At 34.3% G+C, this 21,956-nt stretch overlaps 1 protein-coding gene across 1 annotated transcript; it reads left to right on the plus strand.

The window, feature by feature from the left end:
* The first annotated feature begins 209 nt into the window (after window positions 1-209).
* LOC144433596 (protein C-mannosyl-transferase DPY19L1-like) lies at window positions 210-18,885 on the plus strand. The gene is made up of 19 exons (XM_078121922.1): window positions 210-463; window positions 2,928-3,065; window positions 4,298-4,418; window positions 5,312-5,463; window positions 6,320-6,411; window positions 7,795-7,894; window positions 8,434-8,511; window positions 9,284-9,370; window positions 9,896-9,952; window positions 11,044-11,124; window positions 11,554-11,655; window positions 12,516-12,587; window positions 13,829-13,929; window positions 14,568-14,595; window positions 15,967-16,086; window positions 16,444-16,618; window positions 17,084-17,183; window positions 17,602-17,727; window positions 18,259-18,885. Exons 1-19 carry the CDS (start codon window positions 392-394, stop codon window positions 18,473-18,475), a joined length of 2,019 nt encoding a protein of 672 aa, XP_077978048.1. The 5' UTR covers window positions 210-391; the 3' UTR covers window positions 18,476-18,885.
* Window positions 18,886-21,956: the final 3,071 nt, after the last annotated feature.

A 21,956-nucleotide genomic window follows, 5' to 3' on the forward strand; every position in this document is an offset into this window, starting at 1 on the left:
ATGAGCCTGGTGCACAACTGTCAACGCAATTTATAAAGTTAATTAATTGTCCTATATTGTAGATCAGTAATATGGGGATGGTATTTGCACTAAAGTCACCACCTGTTGTCCTTTCTATTACTAAACACATGACTTCATAGGGTGCCACAACATTTGTCAAATTTGTAGGAAAACATTTCCTGATTCTGAATGGAGGGGGAAAAAGCAATTTATTTTTACAAAACTAAAAATTTCATTTTAACCACTCCTGAATTCATATATTGAATATATGGTTTAGTATTAATTAAAATGATGTTTCACTGTTATGTTATCAAATGTGGAATAGAATATCATTAATTGAAAATGTTATCCACTTTCATATTTTGTATATTTCAGAGCTCACATATCAAGTATGTTTGAAAATGACAGATTTTTTTCCCATTTGTCTGACTTGGAAAGAGAAATGACATTCAGAACTGAAATGGTAAGAATTGACCTGTTTGTGTGTTCATTCATCTGACAAGAATATTACCATATTACATACAATTGCAGACATCAGACCATGGACAAACAAAAACTTTTACAAACAGGGAAAGTAAACAAATGAATTGGATTAATAACACTTCATTCAGTATGTTGAAACAGCAGAGGCATGTACTTTTACACACCATGGTCTGATGAGAACAGCTTTTTGACCTCTTTATGCATACATGAAATGCTGGAGAACTGGAGATTTGTTTGTGAATGTGAACTATTATGTAAGGTGGCCATAAAATTGTTCCATAAAATTGTTCTTATCAAATGATGGAATGTAATATAAGTCTCTGCTGTTCCAACATGCTGTGCCAAGTGTTCTTAATTCAATTCAGTTGTTTACTTTCCTTGTTTGTAACCGATTCTGATTGTCCATGGTTTGATGTCGGCAGTTGTACAAGTCTCAATACATTCTTGCCATTTTTAGATAGGAGCATCCAGGATATTTGCCTTGGCAAGTGAAGCCTATATTTCTCAAGGGCAATATACAACAAAGTAGTAGCTAAGGCTTAGCAAAAACAATTGTTTAGATCCGATTACACTCAATTTTAGAATAGGTGGGGTAGGTAGATTTTTTATTTTATTTTTCAAATATATTTTTTTCATATGTGAGTGTCTGGTTCAGGTAGTTATGTTTTCCATTGTTTTCCATATGGTCTCTGTGTTGTTTATTTTTTCCTATCAGATGTACAACCATTACAGATTGGAAGAAGAGTTTTATATTGTCTTTTTATAAGTAGATATCAGTTTCTGAATCCACTATTTCTTGCGAGATTTCACAATTTTCTCAATTTTATTATTTTTTTCTCCAATACATAAAAAAAAGTTTATGGTCAGCAGTGAAAAACTAGGTTGGGCCGGGTAACTGGAATCAAACAATTTTCTTTTTTAGGCCTTATCTGAATTGCAGTTTGGACTAAAAGCTCTCAAATTTTGTGCATGAAATCTAAATTAAAGAAAATCAATATACATTTCCCACCAAAAAAACATTCATTCAATTATATATAATAAAGATAATATTGCTGCAAAATGGCATTTGTGCCTTCAGTTTGAGATATTATCTGCCTTTCTCACACAAGGCAGATTACCTATATGCATTTCTCATGTGTAAACATCCACATTGCGACAGATATGTACATAAGTATAGTATTGATCTTGTGAAATAGATACTGCTTTCACCTGAATATGTATACTCAGTGGGTTAATACAACATGTGCATGTACAGTGCTATATCATACAGCTGAATATGAATTAATCACAAGCCACCACACACACACACACACACACACACACACACACACACACACACACACACACACACACACACACACACACACATAAATACATACACACATACACACACACATACATACATACATACATACATACATACATACATACATACATACATACATACATACATACATACATACATACATACATACATACATACATACATACATACACAGACAGACAGATAGACAGGCAGATGCACACACACACACACCACAGAGAGACAGACAGATAGACACACCACACTCAGACAGCCAGACACACACACACACACACACACACACACACACACACACACACACACACACACACACACACACACACACACACACACAGATGAAAGTTGGTTTTCATTCACTTAAAAGTTAGGAGAAAATAGTAAGAAACAAAAAAGAAAAGGGGGTGAATAATATTCATGGTATTCATTACTGACATGATCACAATAATGTTGACATTCAGTACTGATGTGTTATGTACTCAACACAGCTCTGTAGGACCACACATGCATATCCTCAAATGATTAAAAATTAATATCTTCACAGTATTAATTTGAACATGTACTCTTGGTTGTAAAATAATATAGTACTCAGTTAATGTTTTTATTATAGATGGTACTTTCCATGGCTTGTAACCTTGTAAATATTCACATTTGGGCCATATACTCATTTATCTTTAACTAGTAGTAGTTAATTAGTCAAAATTAATTCATCTGGTTTTAGAAACACTTTCATAACAACTGATGCATACATGTATATGAGCTTCAAATGATCAAAAAGTTGCAGTATTTGAATATTTTATTATGATGGCTTTAATGTTTTTATTACAATTACTACTGTTCACGAGGTCAAACTTTGCAAATACTCCCATTTGGGTCATATAGTCACATAGTTGTAACTACTAGTAGTTAACATGTCAACATTATTTTATCTGGTATTAGGAACACTTTTACAAATATTTTCATCTTATTTTTCCTTTCAACAGCATTACCTGTATATATTGTACACTAAATGTAGTGACTTGTAAACCTTGGTAATTCCTTGTTTCGACTTGTTTATGTTACTGTTAATGTTATGTGATTACATGTCACTCTAAGGTATAAGTGTGTTCCTTCTTTCCTCCAGGGGTTATACTATTCGTATTACAAGACCATTATCCAAGCGCCTACTTTCCTAGATGGTTTGAATTCAGTGATGAGAGATAATATTACAGAGTATCCTGATACTATTAATGTACTCAAGAGATTTAATCTATGGCCAGAGGTAAGAAGTAGATACTGTTGTCATGTGACATCAAAATATTTTACTATTCTGTATCTCTGTATAACTGTGCTTTGAGTCTAGGTAACGTGACGATGCTCCATTTTGATCATTACATTTGCATTATCAAAAGATAAATCATTATACCATGCACAAGTTAAGGTGAACAAAAACAATTACATACTCTGGTCATTCTCTATCACGACAACATTCATCTAAGTCACGACTGCGTGTCTCAGTATGTCACTGGTTCTGCTGTGTTTGAAATATAAGTCAAAATGTTCAAAATTGCCATTACTTTCCCCAATTTTTCTTTGATACTGATGTCGCTGGTATAATTATGTTTTTCTCCAATATGTTTCTTCATTCACCCAGAAATTACTAGTGACCTAAGGGGTTGTCATTACTCATCTAGCGACTCATACTCATAGTGACAAAGCCCCCTTAGGTCACTTGTATTTTTCTTGGTTAAATGAAGAAAAATATTGGGGAATAACATGTAATTAACTGTCACATGTACATGTAAAAGAAACAATTATTAAAAAGTAAACCATTGCTTGTATTCACCTATATTCTAATTTCTATGAGACCTTTGTAAACAGCTATTTGCTTCTGACAAAAGCAAACAAGGAGACATATTACTTCATTTGAACATATAGTTTCAGACAATTGTATTGCCTTTTGTTATGTTGAATATACTCTGTTTTGCCGACATTCAGTGACTCAGTCACTATGAATAAAACCATACATACTGTTAACTGCATAACTGCAATGGCTTTCAACTGCCAAAAAAATAAAATAATTATCATTGCAGGGATGAGCAAACAAAATGGTCTGGCAGAGTAGAGTACTGATTTTTTTCGTAGGACCATTTCTTTTTTTTGGCAGCGAGGAGTTGCCCAAAGCAGTAACAAGAAAAGGAAAAGAGAATGCAATTCAGGGTTGGGAAAAATTGAAATGTTTGACGCAAGAGGTGAAAACAACAGTATCACAATTTTTAGCTGCAAGACCACTGGATTTCTGAGTCACTGGTCTGGGGACCACCAGCTGTGAAATAGATTCACTAACTCTTGAGTCCTGCATGGGGGGGGGGGGGGGGGGGGGGGTTATATCAAAAGACTAATAGGTTCAATTTTTACACATCTTTTCTAGTGCTTTGAGATATCTTTAATTTTCAAGTTCATATTATTGGCAACTACGTGTATTTTTGACTGTAACACAATTTACATATACAGGTAGTTTTGGCAGCTGGTTTTAGGGTATTTGATAGTGTCACCAAGAGTTTAAAAATCCAGACCAAGATTTGCTATACTGTCAACCGAGGTAATGATTTACCACCTGTACCAAACTGTGAAGGTAAGATGTAGCACAGAAATTCTTCTATTTTCATCATTTTCCTCTTGATATTAGCTTAGAATCCACCCTGTTAGATTAAAACATTTTCCCTGTCTAAAGCCATAACTCAGACATGCTTGAACAGATCTCATTCAAAGTTGGTATTAGGACAGTGTTCTATGGCATATATGTGCATATTCATTGTTGTCATGATACGATCCAATATGGCCGCCTGGCAGCCATTTTGTTTGTGAATTTTCATGTCCAAAGCCATAACTCAGACATGCTTGAACAGATCTCATTCAAAGTTGGTAATAGGACAGTGTTCTATGACATGTGCATATTCATTTTCATTGTGATACGATCCAATATGGCCGCCTGGCAGCCATTTTGTTTGTGATTTTTCTATGTCCAAAGCCATAACTCAGACATGCTTGAACAGATCTCATTCAAAGTTGGTATTAGGACAGTGTTCTATGACATACATGTGCATATCCATTTTCGTCGTGATACGATCCAATATGGCTGCCTGGCAGCCATTTTGTTTGTGAATTTTCCATGTCCAAAGCCATAACTCAGACATACTTGAACAGATCACATTCAAAGTTGGTATTAGGACAGTGTTCTATGACATACATGTGCATATCCATTTTCATCATGATATGATCCCCCATACCCGACCAATCCTTTATTGTTGTAGGCATGTTCCATGTCCAACAAGCAGACACAACATATCTAAGTCTGTTTGATTTAGGTTCACAAGTGTTGTTGCGTGATCAGAGTAGTGATAATTCCTTAAAACCCAATCATAGCGGGGACTATGTCATTCTCAATGACTTGTTTACTCTTGTTTGTGGTAATGCAGTAATGATATTTATGTTGTTGTTGTTGTTGTTGTTGTTGTTTAATTTCAGGGGTTGGTGACCAAGCCTATTTTTATATTAATGGTGTATTTTTGGAGAATGGTCTGACCATGAGTGTAATATTTCTGTTTGGTGTATACCTTAGTAAGAGTATCATAGGAGGACTTCTAGCTGTCACTTGTTTCTTCTTCAATCATGGCGAGGTAAAGTAGATGGGTATAAGGATAGACAGTGGAGAATTTCTCATAATTGTCTAGAGTATAGCATAGATTGTTGCTAGGTTGATCTTGACCATGTCCTCTTCATACACAATTAGGAAAATGACTAATTACAGGAGTTGATGACCAAGGCAGGTATTCAAACCTGACATAAGTCTATCTTACTTATACTACGGCGTGATTGGCTCAAACAGATCTTTTTCAAAATTTTGTGTAATTTGTTGCATGCAAATTGAGTGCTGGGTGTAATATAGGTCACACCCCTAAGAAAGAGTGGGTTATGGCTCCATATAACCAACCAAAATCAAGGCTCTGATTGGCCAAGTCGGTCTAGCCTTAGTATAATAATTCCTATATGTGTAGCAGCGTCTCAACCCACTTAGTTAGATATGAAGTTGTATACAAGAAAGATTCCATCAATCAAAAAAATATTTCTCTTGGCGATTGGCTGATCCTGTCTGTTGATGCCAACTTGTTAAATGTCAGATCACAAGGGGACATTACCTTCATCATCTTTCACAGGGTGAATTTAAAATCCAGTAAGAATATGCACCCATTATAAAAAAAATTTTTGGCCAATGCTTCTGAGTGCAGCAGAAAACACTGCAAGCACGAGCCCCTGAGTACCCACACATGCACTCACACTGCATGAGGTTCTGTTATTATTACATATGTTTATCTGAAATGGCAAATTTCCATAAAAATCATAGTAATCATACAGCGCAATCACGCAATTTCGTGTGTAGCAAAAGATCATATATGTAATACTATTTTTTTTTATGTAATAGAGATTTCAGGAACATATATACCATAGGTTATTTTTATGTATTTTTATTGTTAGGCAACCAGAGTACAGTGGACACCTCCTCTCAGGGAAAGCTTTTCATATCCTTTCTTGGTTCTTCAAATGTTTATAGTAACATATACACTAAGGTGAGAGAAACAAAACCAACAATCTGTTTATAGTAACATATACACTAAGGTGAGAGAAACAAAGCCAACAATTTGTTTATAGTAACATATACACTAAGGTGAGAGAAACAAAGCCAACAGTTTGTTTATTGTAACATATACACTAAGGTGAGAGAAACAAAGCCAACAGTTTGTTTATAGTAACATATACACTCAGGTGAGAGAAACAAAGCCAACAATTTGTTTGTATATTCCTTAATTTTTGAGTGTGTAGGATGGTAGACTGATTATATCCTAGACAATAGCCTCCATTGTTTGGAATTATATCCTAGACAATAGCCTCCATTGTTTAGGATTATATACTAGACAATAGCCTCCATTGTTTGGAATTATATCATAGCCAATAGCCTCCATTGTTTAGGATTATATCCTAGACAATAGCCTTTATTGTTTAGGATTATATAATAGACAATAGCCTCCATTGTTTAGGATTATGTCCTAGACAATAGCCTTCATTGTTTAGGATTATATACTAGACAATAGCCTCCATTGTTTAGGATTATATCCTAGACAATAGCCTTCATTGTTTAGGATTATATACTAGACAATAGCCTCCATTGTTTAGGATTATGTCCTAGACAATAGCCTTCATTGTTTAGGATTATATACTAGACAATAGCCTCCATTGTTTAGGATTATATCCTAGACAATAACATCCTTGTTTAGGATTATGTCCTTGACAATAGCCTCCATTGTTTAGGATTATATCATTATATCCAATTATATCCATTGTTTAGGATTATACAGAATGAGTGATAAATTTCTAGATGAAATAATTCATCTTCTCTATGAATGTGTGGATGTTATGAATGGCCAACTTATGAAATACCTGCAATATGTCATATGACTTCATATGACAGAGTTCTCTTACACACACTTCGTGGCTTTATATATTGTCATATGATCAGTAGCCTGATAAAAATTTACCCCTCACTTTACCAAATGTGGGGTGCCCTCATGTGATCCTTATGTATGAAATGGCCAGAACTTGGTTAACTGTACTATGGTGTATTGAACCTGAAATAAATTATAATAACTACTATAATAACTACATGTAAATCAACTAAGATATACTGGCATGTATTCGTTAGTACACCCAAAACTGTTCCCAAATAAAGGTTGGATTTATCAACACATATATGATACCATCACTCAACCAAGACACAATACATAATGCAGAAATACACAGTCAATGAATTATTTGACAATACCCCCCCCCCCCCCAAAAAAAAAAAAAAAAAAAAAAAAAAAGCTTATGTTGTTTTACCATATCATATTCTAACTTTAGCACTCTTTATCAAAATACAGGCTTCATTAGTATTATGTTATTTTTCATCATTTCAGAATTCCCAGACCTAATATCAGGCACTCATTAGCAATAGCTGCAGCAACTGTATGTTTTATGTTGCCATGGCAATTTGCACAATATGCACTACTTACACAGGTAAGTGTCTTTAAATTTCATAAATACAGACAAGATTTGTTTCAGTGTCACTGATTATTTCAATCCTGACATGTTACATCACATGCTAATGTGACTTACACTGGTACCATGTAGGTGAATATTTTAATAATAGTGTAAAAGAAGTAGTTTCTTTTTACAGTCTTTGCTGTGTATGTATTACGACAGTTGTGATTCTAGTAATTTAAAAGTTCCTACAGTCAAGCAAGTAATATTTTGGGAATAACAAATAGCAAATCAAAATGTTTGGCCAGCTGTAAAACCAACAATAACGTTATAACATATCCTCAGAAAACAGTCTATGAAGGACAGTGGGATAAAGTTTGATAGGTCATTTTGTGTTTCTATAATTGTCTATTAGGCAGTAGTAGAAATTCTATTTCAGGTACAAGTATCAAGAATAGTTTTACTAACCGCACTGTACAGTCTTATCTATCTAACTGTAATGTCAGATTTAACATGTACAGTCCTAGGTTTCTTTAATGATCACAGATTCATTGATGAAATGTATTTTTTTACAGACAATGGCCGTCTTTGGTTGTTATGTATTAGGATACATAGGATCCAAGAAGATCAAATGTATTCTGAATGGACAAATAGTAAGTTATATTTAATTAATGGTTCCTTCATTTACCTCCCACCACCTCCCAAAAAGAATGAACTTTTAACACGTTTTGACAATCAAACAAGAAAGTAAAGATATTGTACAGATGAACTTTGTTAGTTATTCACCATTCTCACATTCTATTTGTCAAGAGAGCTGCAGATATCAAGTAATAATTACAACCCCCCAAATAAGAACTTTTTGTGTGTAGACAGAAAGATTCATCTTCATTAGCACTCAGTTCCGTATCCCTTACTTTGTGTGAGTAATCATGTGATTGACACAAACACTTATGACGATGAATCAATTCAGTGGCGTCAGTGTGAAATTTTGTACAAAATCATGATTATCCTAGCCTCTATTAAAGATGGCTTAATACCCTGTTCACTCAATGAACATAATGATAAGTATTCTGTGTAGATTTACAGTATTATATATATATATATATATATATATATATATAGACAACACCGTTAATTTTTTGGTGTGCAATAAAACACACCTCTTTAAAGTATTATGAGAGATTCTGCCATTGTAAATATGACTGGATCTCTTCAGTATCAACAGATACTCCATTTTAAATACATGTACGTTTAAAAAAAAGTAAATTAAAAAAAAAGAAGAAAGCTGTACACTAGTTTGAAACTTCAATTCCAAAAGTCTAAAAATTGAACGGTAATAAAGCGCACGTGTATACAAATAGACTGAAGCATCGCTTTAGAACATAATTTGATTTCATGTCTCAACACTCTGTATTCCATCTTCAGATTAGTTTGGTAATCAGTTTTATCTTACTGTTTGGCAATGAGATGCTACTTACCTCATTCTATGCATCCTGTCTTGTCACAGTAATGGTGAGTCTCAAGTCATCATGATGATCATTAGATAGCTACTAAGAAAACCCAAAGAAATCTCAAGGACCTTCCACTGTAATGATAGCTTACAATAACAACTGAAATCATATAAAGATGTAATGTAACATTGCTTTGTGAAGGTCTCTTATTGTAGAAATTGCAGTTATTTTTTTTATTAGAACAATTACAATCAAAAGTATATTGTTAGTATTGTACTGGTAATACACGGAAATGTAATGAAAAAGAATGAAATTCTCAATTTTTCTAACAAGTGAAAAGTGGAAATTCAAACAGGATATGTTTAGCTAAGTTCTTTTCCTTAGCTTTGAGTTGACAATAAGCTCTTCACTGCAGGTTCCTCTCTTATGTTGTACATATTCTCAGGAACTACACATCCTTTGAAATGAAGTGGTTTTGTATTATGTAATTCTTGTAGATATCATGTATTCAGGCATGTGTTGTAGGTACTAGTGATTCAGTTCAGCATTGTTAACTAATAAAAATACTTTGTTTTGCTATATGTAGGCGATTGTGATGGCAGAACCTGTCATTGAAAGACTCAAACACAGACTGCTTATATTGGTAAGTGCACCATGTCTACTTCCATATTTGGAATGTGATATATCTGTGATATATCTTATGTTTTGACTAACCGTGTGTCTTAGTTGTCAAAATTAAACCCAATATATGAATCCCATGGTCTTTGATTATTACTGTCTTATCAGTGGAACCTTATGGATTTATAGAATTATTTAGCTTTCATTCATCAGTATTATGATTCAAGTCTGGTGTCCACTTTGTGTTTAATCATTGATAACTTGAAAGCTGAATACAAGTTTGGGTTTTAGGTGTGTGTGTGTGTGTGTGTGTGTGTGTGTGTGTGTGTGTGTGTGTGTGTGTGTGTGTGTGTGTGTGTGTGTGTGTGTGTGTGTGTGTGTGTGTGTCTGTGTCTGTGTCTGTGTCTGTGTGTGTGTGTCTGTGTCTGTGTGGGTGTGTGTGTGGGTGGGTGGGTTGGTGGGTGGGTGGGTGGGTGGGGGGGTTCGGGTGTGTGGATGTGTGTGTGTGGGGGGGAGGTTGTACATGTAGGCATGTGTGGGCATTGTAGGTGTGTGTGTGTGTGGGGGGGGGGGGGGGTTATATTTTTAAAAACCTGGCTTTTACACAGCTGCTAATTGTCCTTTCACTAAAATGAGAAAGACTTCCAACATCAATTTCCACTTCAATTTCTATACTTGCTGAATGCATCTGGCTTTACATAAATGTTGTATTTTAGTGATTTATGATTATATCGGAGGTACTTCTCTGACAAAATATTATTTCTTTCATGTTTTACTTCAGTATATTGCAACTTAGACTAATATCAAAATCTTGATTTTGGTGGTCGTATAATAAATTCAAATACTTCTACTTATGAGAATCAATATCTTATTATCTTTGTTGCCAAATTATAAAATCAAGGCATTCTACTACTTGAAAGTATAGGCCGAGTCAAGGTCTTACAGATTTCTCTCTGAAATAGTTAGCCAAAGTTTGATTTGTAATGTTGTCATTTACAGGTTACTCAAGGCATTCTACTACTTGAAAGTATAGGTCGAGTCAAGGTCTTACAGATTTCTCTCTGAAATAGTTAGCCAAAGTTTGACTCTGTTGATTTGTAATATTGTCATTTACAGGTTACTCAAGGCATTCTACTACTTGTAGGCATAGGAGGTGTCAAGGTCTTACTGTCCAAAATGATCAAAGTAGAAGATGATGTAAGTATAGCAACATAAAACTATTTAAATTAGAGAGAAAATAGAAAACCAAACCATACATGCTGTTCACAACAGACTGAACATAACCACCAAGCATATTCACAAACGTGCAGTAGATATCTACTTTGTATATTAGGCAGTGTTTGGGAAGAGAGACAGCAACAAAGAGGCTACATTTACAAATGTATTTGTCCGTGATATTACCACTTTTTAAGGGACTGAGTTATCTACAATTTTACTGGACATATGAAGAGTATGTCATTTTTGGTGTTACCTGAGAGTTTTATATCAGACAAGCAAAATATTAGGCTTATGATTTCATGTATTTATGCAAATTCAAATTCAGTTTTTTTTAATGTAGTATAATAACAGTATGTATATGTCACTTATTAGTTCTGAAGAGTATGTCACTCTGATCTCGTCCCCCAGGCACACATTTTCAACATTTTCCGGTCCAAGTTTTCAGACTACAAGGACTTCCACACTATGTTGTATACCTGTGCTGCAGAGTTTGATTTCATGGAGGAACAGGTAAGATCCACACTATGTTGTATACCTGTGCTGCAGAGTTTGATTTCATGGAGGAACAGGTAAGATCCACACTATGTTGTATACCTAGGCTGCAGAGTTTGATTTCACCCCACAAACTGATGACGTCACAAGCCCAAAAGACAATATACTGAAGTGTTAGACATTAATACAGTATAAGTTTCCTTCACCACACAAACTGATGACGTCACAAGCCCAAAAGACAATACACTGAAATGTTAGACATTAATACAGTTTAAGTTTCCTTCACCACACAAACTGATGACGTCACAAGCCCAAAAGACAATACACTGAAATGTTAGACATTAATACAGTATAAGTTTCCTTCACCACACAAACTGATGACGTCACAAGCCCAAAAGACAATACACTGAAATGTTAGACATTAATACAGTATAAGTTTCCTTCACTGCACAAACTGATGACGTCACAAGCCCAAAAGACAATACACTGAAATGTTAGACATTAATACAGTTTAAGTTTCCTTCACTGCACAAACTGATGATATCACAAGCCCAAAAGACAATATACTGAAATGTTAGACATTAATACAGTTTAAGTTTCCTTCACCACACAAACTGATGACGTCACAAGCCCAAAAGACAATATACTGAAATGTTAGACATTAATACAGTATAAGTTTCCTTCACCACACAAACTGATGATATCACAAGCCCAAAAGACAATATAATGAAATGTTAGACATTAATACAGTTTAATCTTTAAATAAAATATTGGAAAATGAAAATTTGCTTTACGTTTTACTTCACAGACTCCTTGGAGATTTCTCAAAACTGTTACTACCAAGATGTCTTACTAAATTACTCTGTTTTACTTTTCAGACTCCTTGGAGATTTCTCAAGACTGTATTACTACCAAGTTGTCTTCTTGCAGTAGCAGTTGTTTCATTTGATGTAAGTAAAAGCAAATAACATCAGCCATTCATGAAATGAGCATACACAAACAAAGGACAAATTACAACATTGAAATATACATCAAAATTGTATTTTATCACATGTTATCTAGTAGTGTGTGCAAGGCATTGTATTTTAGTATGTGTTATCTAGTAGTATGTGCAAGGCATTGTATTTTATCACATGTTATCTAGTAGTGTGTGCAAGGCATTGTATTTTAGTATGTGTTATCTAGTAGTGTGTGCAACGCATTGTATGTTATCACATGTTATCTAGTAGTGTGTGCAAGGCATTGTATTTTATCATGTGTTATCTAGTAGTATGTGCAAGGCATTGTATTTTATCACATGTTATCTAGTAGTGTGTGCAAGGCATTGTATTTTATCATGTGTTATCTAGTAGTGTGTGCAAGGCATTGTATTTTAGTATGTGTTATCTAGTAGTATGTGCAAGGCATTGTATTTTATCACATGTTATCTAGTAGTGTGTGCAAGGCATTGTATTTTATCACAGTTATCTAGTAGTGTGTGCAAGGCATTGTATTTTATCATGTGTTATCTAGTAGTGTGTGCAAGGCATTGTATTTTATCACATGTTATCTAGTAGTGTGTGCAAGGCATTGTATTTTATCACATGTTATCTAGTAGTGTGTGCAAGGCATTGTATTTTATCACATGTTATCTAGTAGTGTGTGCAAGGCATTGTATTTTATCACAGTTATCTAGTAGTGTGTGCAAGGCATTGTATTTTATCATGTGTTATCTAGTAGTGTGTGCAAGGCATTGTATTTTATCACATGTTATCTAGTAGTGTGTGCAAGGCATTGTATTTTAGTATGTGTTATCTAGTAGTATGTGCAAGGCATTGTATTTTATTATGTGTTATCTAGTAGTGTGTGCAAGGCATTGTATTTTATCATGTGTTATCTAGTAGTGTGTGCAAGGCATTGTATTTTAGTATGTGTTATCTAGTAGTATGTGCAAGGCATTGTATTTTATCACATGTTATCTAGTAGTGTGTGTAAGGCATTGTATTTTATCACATGTTATCTAGTAGTGTGTGCAAGGCATTGTATTTTATCACATGTTATCTAGTAGTGTGTGCAAGACATTGTATTTTATCACATGTTATCTAGTAGTGTGTGCAAGGCATTGTATGTTGTCTTGTTGCACAAACATAGAGTATTTGCAAAAAGATTGAATGCTGTAACCGTGAGTCCCTTTCTGTGTCTCCAATATTAGTTTCTACGCAAAGAGTACAATGAATTTAAGAACCAGGGAAACACAGAAGAATCAGTCACTGAAGAGGAAACTGAGAAAACTACAAATACTGAAGAAGAGAGGTAAGATTTGTACTTAAACTCAGAACTCTGAAAGTTACCCAAAGTCCTTTTTTTGAAAAATTTTAAGACTTACTTGTATTTAAACTCAGAACTTTGAAAGTTACCCAAAGTCTTTTTTTGAAAAATTGTAAGACTTGTACTTTACAGCACTCTCAAAGTTACCCAAAGTCCCGGCCTTTTTTGAAAAATTGTCAGTTGGATACTAACCATACATGTAGTAATTATCAACTCACCCAATGCAAATCTGACTATACAAATTGTGAGAACAAAATGTCTTTAACCTATTAAGTGCCAAATTTTCATTAAGGTAGATTGCACATCAGGGTTGAATTTCACTGAAAATCAAAGTTCTCAAATCTCTCTAAACTTTGCCGTGTTCCTGATCCTTTTGAAATCACGAAAGACATTTTTGGTTCACCATCTTGTTTTCAAGAAAATTAGTAATCTTTTTATTATCTCATAGAGTTCAACATGATAATGTTTAGTGGCCATATTGGATTCGGTGGCCATATTGGATTCTAAAATTACTTAATTTGGATATCAAGTGGTCCTCAACTTGTAAACTGCTTCCTGGCTTGAATGTTTTATGAAGATTTTTGTAATTTATTTATAATCCTATCTTGTCTTGTTTCTTGCAGGGAATGGAGATCTAAACCCGATGCAGAGGTGAGTGAGTCACCTTATCATGGAATATCCAATAAAAGTCTTTATCATTGCACATGCAAGTATCAGATCATGAAATATCCAGTAAAAGTTTTATTAACATATTGGCATTGAGGGCTTAAAGTGAGGTTCTGAAATGTCAAATAAAGTTTTATCGACAACTTGGCATTAAGGGCTGAGTACTACCAAAACACATGTACAGATTTGTTACATTCAGAGTGGCTACCAAGCAGCCTCAGATTAAAGCAATTGAAACTGTAAACGTTACAATCATATGTGCTATAAATGATTGTGGTACACAGTCCAATTACTTTACTTTGGTGTTCTGGGTTGTATATGAGTTCTGAAATATGACCAATTTGATATCTTAGCATTGAGAGCTTAATGAACATAGTTAAAGTATCACAAGAAAAATGATACAGGGAATCAGTGAGAGCTTCAAACATAGTAATCTTAACTTTAACATTCTAACAATCTTTTTTTCTGTTAAACTACACAGTAGTCAAGGTATATCATAGATAACGACAAAAATGTTTGGACCCCTCTTGAAACAAGTTTATGACTGTGACTAGTAATTACTCCCTTTTCTCCCAACTTGTACTTAATTGTGTACAAACAAATATCCCCTAGGGAGAAAGAGGACCAACTTGTACTTAGTTGTGTACAAACAAATATCCCCTAGGGAGAAAGAGGACCAACTTGTACTTAGTTGTGTACAAACAAGTACCCCCTAGGTAGAAAGAGGACCAACTTGTACTTAGTTGTGTACAAACAAGTACCCCCTAGGTAGAAAGAGGACCAACTTATACTTAGTTGTGTACAAACAAATACCTCCTAGGGAGAAAGAAGGCCAACTTGTACTTAGTTGTGTACAAACAAGTACCCCCTAGGTAGAAAGAGAACCAACTTGTACTTAGTTGTGTACAAACAAATACCCCTAATGGGAGAAAAAGGACCAACTTGTACTTAGTTGTGTACAAACAAATACCCCATAGGGAGAAAGAGGACCAACTTGTACTTAGTTGTGTACAAACAAATACCCCTAGGGAGAAAGAAGACTAATTTGTACTTAGTTGTGTACAAACAAATACCTCCTAGGGAGAAAGAAGGCCAACTTGTACTTAGTTGTGTACAAACAAGTACCCCCTAGGTAGAAAGAGAACCAACTTGTACTTAGTTGTGTACAAACAAATACCCCTAATGGGAGAAAAAGGACCAACTTGTACTTAGTTGTGTACAAACAAATACCCCTTAGGGAGAAAGAAGACCAACTTGTACTTAGTTGTGTACGACTAAATACCCCCTAGGGAGAAAGAGAAGTATCAGTTTTAATTTGGACCTCACATAAACATTTATCATTCTCTCTTTCTCCAGGTTCTCTATAATCTCTTCGAATTGTTGGCATTTGCTGTGATGGCTATCATAATAATGCGACTCAAGTTATTTTTCACACCTCAGTTGTGTTTATTCACATCACTTCTTGCAAGTCAACAGGTAGGTCACCATACATTGGTTACTGGTCACACATGAACTTGTCAAAATAGTACTTACGTAGATCATGTTGGATGGTTTCAGTTTGACAACATATGCTACAGTATATATCTGACTTTATGATGAAGACTATAGTAACAATTCTGACATTTTTTTATATTCGGAAATTGCATGTTATTATAGTAGTGAAGAATTCTCATCTATCTACTCATAGTGACAAAGACCCCTTAGACCAGTTCTTATTTTCCTTGGCTGAACAAAGAAAAATATTGGGGAGGAATAACACCTAAGTATTACCAATAGTTTAGATAAATCAAACCACATAACTTTTGATTGTATTATTCTCTGTTCTGTGTGCAGTTCTTTGGTTTCATTGGTGATAAAACCAGACATTATGCCATACTAGCTGTACTAGTAGCTGGTATGAGTGTTCAGGGAGTTGCTAACTTACAACACCAGTGGGGTATCAGAGGGGAATATAGTAACCAACCACAAGAAGTTCTTTTAGAATGGATCAATGCTAATACTTCACCTAGTAAGTCTGTTATAATTATAGTATTTGATTCGATCAAAGAATTTCCCATGGTTTAGGTATGCCACACGAAGTATCTTTACAGAGAGAGAAACAGTAAGTTAAATCTTACAAATGACTTGATTTTGTACTAGAAATCCAAATTTTTGACAGTAACAGTGTTGTTTATTTATACATTCTACTTTTTTTTTGCTTCTTACTGCAAACAGTATTACCGTTCTCATCAAAATGAGAATTATTTTGTGATATCAAGTGATGATATTACCATTATGTAACTACATACAGATAGGAGAGGGAAACATGAAATAGATGAATAACGTAGATGTAATGAAATGATTCACAACCATCATCTCTGCATGTCTGTTATCCTCAGCCATGTCATAACTGGTGAAATAGTACATATGATATGAAATGAACAGAAATGTGCAACACTTTACTTAATTTCTATCATAACATTTTGTATTTCAGCGTCAGTATTTGCTGGTGCTATGCCTACCATGGCATCTATCAAATTGTCGACAGGAAGACCTATAGTCAACCATCCACACTATGAGAATGTGGGACTCAGGTAACATTGTCAATCACATTAAACTCTTACTGTAATATTTTACATTTGATAAGATGATTTACATATTAAAACAGACAACATAGATACTATTCTCCAGTAGGTCAACCGAGGAAAATACAAGTGATCTATGGGCCGTGTCACTTTGAGTCTAAGATTACAGAAGATTACAGAATGAATAATATACTATTGGACATATGTGACATGGACTGACCATGGTATAAATCACATATATTACTTGTATATTTAATAAAGATGTTTATTTCTGCAAAACAAAAAGCAATATTGTCACAATATTGTCATCACTAAGTAATCCAGTGTCCATCTCTTTGTGATTTTGACAGTGAAAGAAATATTTTAGCGGTAAAGGCATGTGAGATCTTTTTTTTAAAAATTGGCTTTTTGACATCTCTGTCTACAGGAGAAGAACAAAGCAAGTGTACTCAATCTATAGCAGAAAACCTTTTGAAGAAGTGAAAGCTACCTTGGAGAATATGGGAGTTAACTACATTATTCTTGAAGAATCTTGGTGTCTTAAAAGTAGAAAGTAAGCGATTCCACCTTGTATCACTTTTCATTCCTTCATTCCTGTATTTAGTTTTAAATCACTTGTCAATAGTGTGATGAGAGCAGAATGTTATGTTGGTATAAAAGGTAAATTGCTGTGTGTGAATATACTGGTATATGTATGTGTATATACATTAACAGCCGGGTTGTAATACTTAGTCATATGGTGAGCGTGTGTTCTCACGAGCAACGCCAGACTTATGGAACAGTATAGCACTTGAACTTCGTTCTTCATCAACTGTCAATAAATTCAAAAGGGACATCAAGACACATCTGTTTGCAAGAGTTTTCTAACTTTTTACATTGATCTACTATTGTTCCTGTTCAGCACCATAGAACATTACGTCATATTGAATTTTGGCGCTATACAAATTCTTTTGATTGATTGATGTTTTAACATTATACACCACAGTTTACAGCAAGGGATAGGGACTGTGTATTTCCTACTATCCTGGTTATGTTCAGTGCTTATAACATAGAACTACAACTGTTGTCATCGTCTTTCCCATAGAACTGGTTGTTCCCTTCCTGAAATCTGGGACCTTGAGGATGTGGAGAATAAAGGCAAGCAACCAGCGTGTAAACAGCTGAAGAGAAACCCAGAACCGTACTTTGGTAAAGTGTATGAGAACAGTGTCTATACGGTGCTAACATTACATCCAGACACAGATCCTCTGACTAGACCAAGACCTGATTCAAAGAGGAAAGTATCAAACAGGAAGAAATAAAACAGATGGCAGGTTAGACATTTCAAATCATTAATTGCAGGGTGCATTTTGTGCGAGGGACAATCCTAGCCATGGTGTAATTGCCTTATATAAGTACAATGCACTGCCAGGCATAGACTGCCAGATCAGCTGTTGTGGGCACAGTCTAACCTCCCTTTCTCCAAACTGATAAGCCTGGACTAATGACTCCATTACAATCTATGCCATGCATAGATTCAATAGATTTCTTAAACGCACTAACATGATCCGTACTTTTTTGGTAATAATTTTTTAGTCATAAAAACTCACATATACATATCGTGACCATTACACTTATGAACTTGATCTTTTCTCTTCAAGTAAGAATTTCTCCAAGTGATGAATATAATTCTTGTTGAATGTTCTACTATAATTAATAGATTTTTTTTTTTTTAATGTTGTGTAGGGATGTTGTAGTAAACATTCGCCAATCTTAGCCATAATAAATAAATGCCACTTGTGTTACAGTGTGTATACAGAGTACACAACAGTAACTTATTGTTTGTCACATCTCACCAACACTGAATGTGCCCTCTGATAATTTTTTTTTTTTTTTTTTTTTTTGGGGAGGGGGGGTGTCAGAATGATAGTAGGTTTTCATATGAGTCACCCACCATATAGTAAGGGATGAGGGGAAAACAAAGTTTGCTGCATGACAAGAAATTGTTATGGCACATGTGTCAGTGGCATGTCTAATTTACCTGGAGGGCACACTGGTCACCACGTAGTAAGGGAAAATGGAACACTAGTGTATCACAAGAAATTGGTGTGCATCAATGGTGCTTCAACTGAGCTAAAAGAGCACAGATTTCAGTCAAAATAGTTCTGGTGCACGAGAGGATACCTTATGAATGCATTTGGCGATAAATGAGATAAAATGCATGGGGGGGGGGGGGTTCATTTGCTTATCAGTACAGAGTTGGTATTGATCTGAACTTTATAGGTCAAAGTGACATGTGAGATTTGTTCTTGCTAGGTAACTTCTGTATTACAATTACCATAACAATAGAATCAGTTGACAATATGTTTACCAGAAGTTGCCTTGCAAGTCTCATACATCACTTCCACCTAAGTTCAGATCAATGGTAACTCCACACTGATAAGTGAAAGTAAATTAAACCAATTAATGTATTTGATCTCATTTGACATCCAACTCTTTATTTAAAAATGTGGTATCCTTCCTCTATCAGAAAATAAAGTTGATATTATCAGTTTGAGCATGACAACTTAACCCACTATGTTGTGTTCCTGAAACTTTAAATGAGTAAACTTTGGTACGATTTGAAGACCATGGACAATCTTTATATAGAAAAGAGAATGGAGAAACCAAAGTGAAAAACAAGAAATTTGACAAACTTGGTAATGAAATTTGTATGAGAAATTTTGTATTTACCATTGAAGGCAGTTTTTTGCCATTTGTTTTATTTGAAGACTAATGTTATGAATGGCTTTCTTGTTGTAATATTAATTAGATTGATTGGTTAGTAATGAATGATATTTATATGATATGGTATTAAGGTATTATATTACTGACTAACTAATGTGTTAAATCTGAAAGAGCAATCACACATTTTACAAATTATGTTACCTTTGAAAAAGATAGTTTCACAGTACACAATCATGAAGGGTTGATAGACTGTATATTTTTGTCATTTCTAAGAGTCCAGCAATGATTCCTCAAGATAATCAAAGCTTTGCTACAACTAGTAATGATTTGTGCAATAGAGTGTTTGAATGTGTTGTTTAGTAATTGCTGACCTTTGACATCATTAGGAATTGTGGGAAATCTAATATGGCAACCAAACAGTAAATTAGTTTTAAAAGCAGAAACATTACACTTTAAACTTTTTTGGAAACTTACAAGGGGCAATGATATTTTTTAACCAAAATATAGTTATTTTATGTCTTGATACTTTTTTTCTTTTCTATTCAACATTCCAATACTTTATGAAATCATCACGTCAATGCGAGAAGGTCACATCTGCTATACAATTTGCATAATAGATATGACCTTTGTATAGCAGATACAAACTTCTTGCACTGACATGACAACATATATCTGTTAACAACTTTTTATACCAGCAAACTTTCTCAGTTGTTGTTTTTTTGTGTGACAGAACAATGGACAGTGCAGGTTTACATTGACTTCTAACTTTGAAGATTTCATCAAGTAACTGTCACAAACCTAGTAGAATTGACAACTTAGATGGATTGCTTCTAATACTTTATCTAGTAGGTGTGTCATGTTTGGTATTTATTATCACAACCAAGATAAACTAAAAAATATGAAACTTTAAAATTCACACTTTCACCTTTTGAATGGAAATTGAAGGAACAAATAATTCGTTGTTGATAGTTTAATGATATTTGTATTGTCAAAAATTGTGTTTCTATAATTCTTTTCTGCTTGATACTCAAAAAACGATATTTTGTATCGTCATGGTAACAGAAATTGTGTTTCTATAATTCTTTTCTGCTTGATACTCAAAAAACGATATTTTGTATTGTCATGGTAACAGAAATTGTGTTTCTATAATTCTTTTCTGCTTGATACTCAAAAATGATATTTCGTATTGTCATGGTAACAGAACTGGTGCTGCTATCATTCTATTCTGCTTGATACTCAAAAAAATGATATTTTGTATTGTCATGGTAACTGGTTTTTTTCAATCTTTTCTGCTTAATATTCAAAACCTATTTTCTATGCTATAATTTTACTTTTATAATAGTATTCTATATATTGTTATCATGTGAAATGAATCTTTTTTCTAAAGGACTCTTGTCGTCCAGTTCATTCATACTCATATACCGGTATATATATAAAACTTGACAAACCTTTTACTAGCCATAACTAACTAACAATGCAATCATTCATTGTATGTCTGAAATAGGCACTAATGATATTCTATAGACTGTCAACAGTCGCTCGCGCCTTTTTTCCTACGTTTTATCTAAACTCCGGTCCGGCGCAACACTAGTATAATCGCAAACTGATTTCGAGGGCCGAATTGCGAAGGCCCAAGCTCGGGCCTTCAGCCCTCGATATCAGTTTGCGATTAGACTAGTGTTGCGCCGGATCGGAGTTTAGATAAAACGTAGGGGGAAAAAAGGCGCGAGCAACTGTCGACAGTCTAGATATTCTATTGTACGAGTCAATAACTTTTAACTTTTATATTTTTTCACATTGAATGTCTCTTTTTCCTATGAAATATTCAGGTTATTTGTCAATATGTATAATTTGATGGATTGTCTTGACTTCAAATTTTCAATGCTAAATGATTTGTGATGTGTTTTGGGATAAGCAATACAGACTATCAGTTCCACTTTGTTGACATGTTTATCTTAAATGAATTAAAATTCTTCATGTTAAACTTAAAACCGTTTCGTTGTATGTATATGTTGTGTATTGTGCTATTGTTTCCCTGCACCCAGTCACAGAGGTTCTTGTGTAGTATGTGGGTGG

Source organism: Glandiceps talaboti, chromosome 4 (genome assembly GCF_964340395.1).
Source record: "Glandiceps talaboti chromosome 4, keGlaTala1.1, whole genome shotgun sequence".
NCBI classification, from domain to species: Eukaryota; Metazoa; Hemichordata; class Enteropneusta; family Spengelidae; genus Glandiceps; species Glandiceps talaboti.